The following is a 4,477-nucleotide window of genomic DNA, read 5'->3' as shown; positions in this document are numbered from 1 at the left end:
TTTTCGAAAATTCTCTTTGATATACGGAGGCCTAACTTGTGTGAAAATTCGGCCACAACCCCCAATTTTTTTGCACAAGAATAATACCTAAACAAATTTTACCAAATGAGTTCTCTAGTGAGAGACTCTAGCAAATCATCTTTGAGGAGACCCTAAATTTGGTCCCGAAAATCCCACTAAATTTGACTATTTTCTCATATACAATATTACAAGAATTCATACACGGATAGCTGAGAATGATTTCAAAATTCAAACGAAAGCCAAATAGTCATGGGGGATGATGATGAGCGGGAAGAAAGAAAAGATACCGTTCAAAAATATAGCACACGAAAAATGATGAAAGAAAGAAAACCGGGTGGTGAGAATAAGTAAATAGGGAATCAGGTTTATCATGTGGATCTCTTCAAATTGAAGACCTCGTTGACCAAGTTGCTCAGCTCATCTTTTTGATGCAATTCTGGAACTTGCTCGTGAGCGTCGGACGTCAAGTCCAGAATGATCATCTTGACTTGTTTACAGTACATTTGGTCTCCCATCTGAAAGACATAAATAGGTTAATACCGTAACGGTATAACCGTTGTAATCCTTACCTTAAAATCTGGAAGGTTGTTGACAACTTCTGACCTCTGACACAGACACATCAGAATCTCAACAGTCAGTCTCATCACAAGAGGTTCGTCTTCCGTTATTTTCCACATCGTCCGAACAGCGTCCGCCATAGTAGCTACGTCGTCTGGAGCGGAAAAAAAAGAGATTAGCTATACAAGTACATCTGATTCACTTACTGGAGAGCTGGAAGAAGATCGAAGCGAGGGCATCAATGAGTTCAGTTCTTTGGGTAGCATCTACTGTATAGAGATGACGAACAAAATGTTGAGCATGTGGTGAATCAGCAACTTCATCAGAATCCCCGAAAATGCGAAGGACAGCTGAGTAGACAAAATGTTTGAGATGTATAAAATGTTATTTACCGAAAAGCACATTAGCCCTCTCATCAAGAGTCAGCTTATTCAGAGAACACTTTCCGAGATACTGCATCAGAAGACAAACTTGTGTGATACCAACTCCAGAGTTCCAGTCACCTCCACGTGGGTCTGCTGGCAATGTAGGTCTGGAAACGGGAACCTAGAAGTAGAATACCGTAAACACTCTAATACATCGTCACAAAAACCGTCACTTTGAGCTCATATATCTCGGTTTCTATGAAAGATATCAAAAAGTGGTGAATTGATAAAATGTTGTTGATATTATGATAAAAATTTTCTCAGTTGACCTATTTTTGATACCTTCGCCAGTAAGCAAGATGTACGAGCCTAAAGTTGATGGCGTGGGTGGCGTTCTATTAGAGTGATTACGGTATCGTTACGAGCTCTTACTTGTCGCGAATCGTAACAGCTTCTCCACGTGGTACTAGATTAGAAGGATGGCATCGAATCGCTGTAGCCAACCAGGCGACCACATCATCATGACTGACGTCCAAGTCGAGCTGTTCTGTCAAACGAAGCATTGTGTTGAATAGAGCTACAAATATGTCACAATTATTATAAAACCCTTCTTTCCAAGGCACACCGATTGCCACATCGTTATCCGGATGACAGAGAAGCCACAAATCAACGTGAGTATCTGTATCAACCTCGAGATTCGCTTCTCTTCTCCGCTTCTGTTCCTCGTCTTTTGCTTGCTGGTAAGACATGATGTCTCTGCCTTCCGAGAAGAGTCCCTCTGAAAAAATTATCGATTTTAGAAACAAAAAACAGCATATTTGTAACGGGCCGGGCCGGGCTTTTTCCCAAATTTCGGAGGCCCGGCCCGGCCCGGCGGGCCTGTCATTCCACAAGTTTTGAAATTTTCAAAAAACACATAAGGGGGGACCCTTATGTGATTTTTTTCGATAAAAAATTTTTTCGAGTTTTTTGATATTTTTTGGTCAAACAGACAAACAATTTAAAAAGCACAAAAAAAAATATAGAAATTTGTATTGAGAGCTCAAAATTCGGTTCAAAATGACCAAATTTTTTGCTACCGGGCCTACCGGGCCTTGAAATTTTCCTCAGGCCCGGCCCGGAATTTTACAAGTATGAAAAACAGGGAAAAAAACTCACTATTCCTGTTGTGACTGCCGAAGAAACGCATTTTGATCTGAACCGGTAATTATTGATTTTTCAAACAGAGTGCTAGAATTCTAGCTAGAACAAGAAGTATCATTATAAATGTACATCAACGATTTCAATCAGAATCATCAAACACATCAAAATCAACAATTCATAAATAACAACAACGTCTTCAAAACAGAAAAACATCGATTGATTAAGTAGATCGCAGTGTCTCAACGAACTTTTGTCGTCGCTCGGCAGTGATTTGACACATTTTCTGAAAATGAAAATGTGTTCTATAAAACTTTAAAAAACTACCTTGAGAAGGGAAAAGTTTGCCAGTCGTCCTCTTTCACGAACGGCCACCATGTTATCTTTGCCAACAATTACGGAGCATGTAGCTCGGCAGACGGATATAGCTTCAAAGTTGGGAGCTAGAAGAAGCAATTCCTTGCTTTGTTTCGATTCATTATCCACAAAAATTCCAAACGAGCAGCACATGAGGGGCTCTTCGAGGGTGAGCTTATGCATTGTCCGATAGTCCGCTCGAATTTGATTTTTTTCAATAACAGATTCATCAGTGTCCGCATGATCCAATGCAATTGAAGGGAGTTTGGTGTCGGCTAGAGCCGCTCCGATGGCACACTGAAATGAGAAAATCGTGAAGGATTTCAGTTATCGTAAAGCTCAATTATCTCGGTTCCTATGCAGGATATCAAAAATGTGTCAACTAATTTATCAGCTGACGACTTGTTTATATCATTGAAAGGAACCGAGATGAATTGGCTTAAAGTTGACGAGTTAGGAGGCCCTTCTATTACAGGTTTTACAGTAATTTTTTTATTTTTCATACCACAACAGCATCCAACAAGCTTCCTTCAAGACTCAACACTTTGATAGTAATATGGAGTTGCCACTCGAGAGGTAGCGTTTTGTCACAAATGTCCAAGCATCGCAAGTTTTCCCGTTTTACAAAGTTACCAATCGTGAATAACGATAGAAGAAGGCTATTGTACTCTTCGGCATCTTTCTGTAAGCGAAAAAAAAATGAAAATTTTCAATAAATCAGAAAAATACCTCTGGAAGTTGTTGAGACGGTTCAATTTTAATATCCACAAGTGGCGCATCGCTGACCAGCGACACCGACGCTTCTATTGAGCATGAAACCGTCACGCATTGGGTGCTTACGACAGATGAGCCGACGCCTCCACATTCGCCTTGCTGAAAGTTATTACAGCTTTAATTAGCAGAAACATGTGAGGTTTTTGTAAATTTTGCGTTTTTGAGGTCGCGAAAGTTTTTCGAACTTTCAAACTTGAATTTTTCAAATCAACTCGCAATTTGGTGTTTTTAGGGTAAAACAGACACGAGAAACACAATGTTCATAAAATGCGAGCTGATAAACTCAGTTTTCGAGAAATTCAGGTTGCAATTTGAAAAAAAGATAAAAATTGTGAGACCAACCTTGAAAACGAGCTTTTGCTCATCCAGAAGACCACGACCATCGGGAAAAACGCCTTCTCTGAAGAACGTGGAAAAGTAACCACGAGGATCAATACCGCGAAGCACTTCGGATGACATGTTTTTGTTCAGGGACCAGTGAAGCGGGCCCGAAAAAAAAGATTTTCAATTATTCTCAATAGAGCGTCGTTGCTGGCCAGCGAAATTTTTGGCGAGACCCAGCGAATTCCGGGGAAAAAAACGGGAAAAAAATCGGGGAAAAAGTGGGCGGAGTCGGGGACGGAGCCTAAAATGCAACCCTGGCACAGTTTTGCCGCACCGTTTTTTTTTGCACATTTGGACACGGTTATGAGGGGGCGGAGCCTAAATTGCAACCCTGGCACAGTTTTGCCGCACGGTTTTTCTTGACTCCGCCCGCTTTTCCCCGGAATTCGCGGCGTCTCTTTTTGGCGCTTTTTTAAATACAACAATTTTTTCTCACATACACTGAAAAATAGATATTCAAAGACAGGAATAAGAAGCACCAAACAAAAAAAAATTCCAACAAAACCCCTTTCAACTTTATTTGTCTGAAAAACAACAACAATTAAATAAAAATTATCAACAAAAACATAATTTTTTCAATTTTTCGCAAATCTAACTTGCTCAGCAAACTTTGCAATCATCAGTGCAGCTGTAACGTGCACATTCAGACTTCGAGTATGTCCAACTTGCTTGATTTCGACAGTCTGGTCGACGGCACGAAGCAAGCCCACAGGAACACCCTCTTTTTCGTCTCCCATAACGATAACTGCCTGAAAAAATTTGAATTGCTTAATTTTGTACAAAGATGTATGTAGATTCACACAAAAATAGTGAAAAAATCCTAATATGCAAAAAAAACGCATCGAAAAAGCGAAGTTCAAAGTGTCCCCGGCTGTGGC

At 40.3% G+C, this 4,477-nt stretch overlaps 2 protein-coding genes across 2 annotated transcripts; both read right to left on the bottom strand.

Annotated features, from left to right (window-relative positions):
* Nucleotides 1-389: 389 nt before the first annotated feature.
* On the bottom strand, nucleotides 390-2,133 carry CBG11134 (the record flags this gene model as incomplete). Its single annotated transcript, XM_045242063.1, has 7 exons — nucleotides 390-536; nucleotides 591-733; nucleotides 786-929; nucleotides 972-1,111; nucleotides 1,377-1,521; nucleotides 1,570-1,722; nucleotides 2,103-2,133. The coding sequence occupies 7 exons, from the start codon at nucleotides 2,131-2,133 to the stop codon at nucleotides 390-392; spliced, it is 903 nt and encodes a 300-aa protein (XP_045094461.1).
* Nucleotides 2,134-2,307: 174 nt separating this feature from the next.
* On the bottom strand, nucleotides 2,308-4,336 carry Cbr-exos-8 (the record flags this gene model as incomplete). Its single annotated transcript, XM_002630364.1, has 7 exons — nucleotides 2,308-2,370; nucleotides 2,412-2,738; nucleotides 2,947-3,123; nucleotides 3,171-3,314; nucleotides 3,558-3,703; nucleotides 4,036-4,123; nucleotides 4,196-4,336. The coding sequence occupies 7 exons, from the start codon at nucleotides 4,334-4,336 to the stop codon at nucleotides 2,308-2,310; spliced, it is 1,086 nt and encodes a 361-aa protein (XP_002630410.1).
* Nucleotides 4,337-4,477: the final 141 nt, after the last annotated feature.

The sequence above is a fragment of the Caenorhabditis briggsae genome (assembly GCF_000004555.2).
Source record: "Caenorhabditis briggsae complete genome, chrII, whole genome shotgun sequence".
NCBI lineage: Eukaryota > Metazoa > Nematoda > Chromadorea > Rhabditida > Rhabditidae > Caenorhabditis > Caenorhabditis briggsae.
The sequence above is the reverse complement of the archived record's forward strand: the minus strand, read 5'-3'. Positions and strand labels throughout refer to the sequence as shown.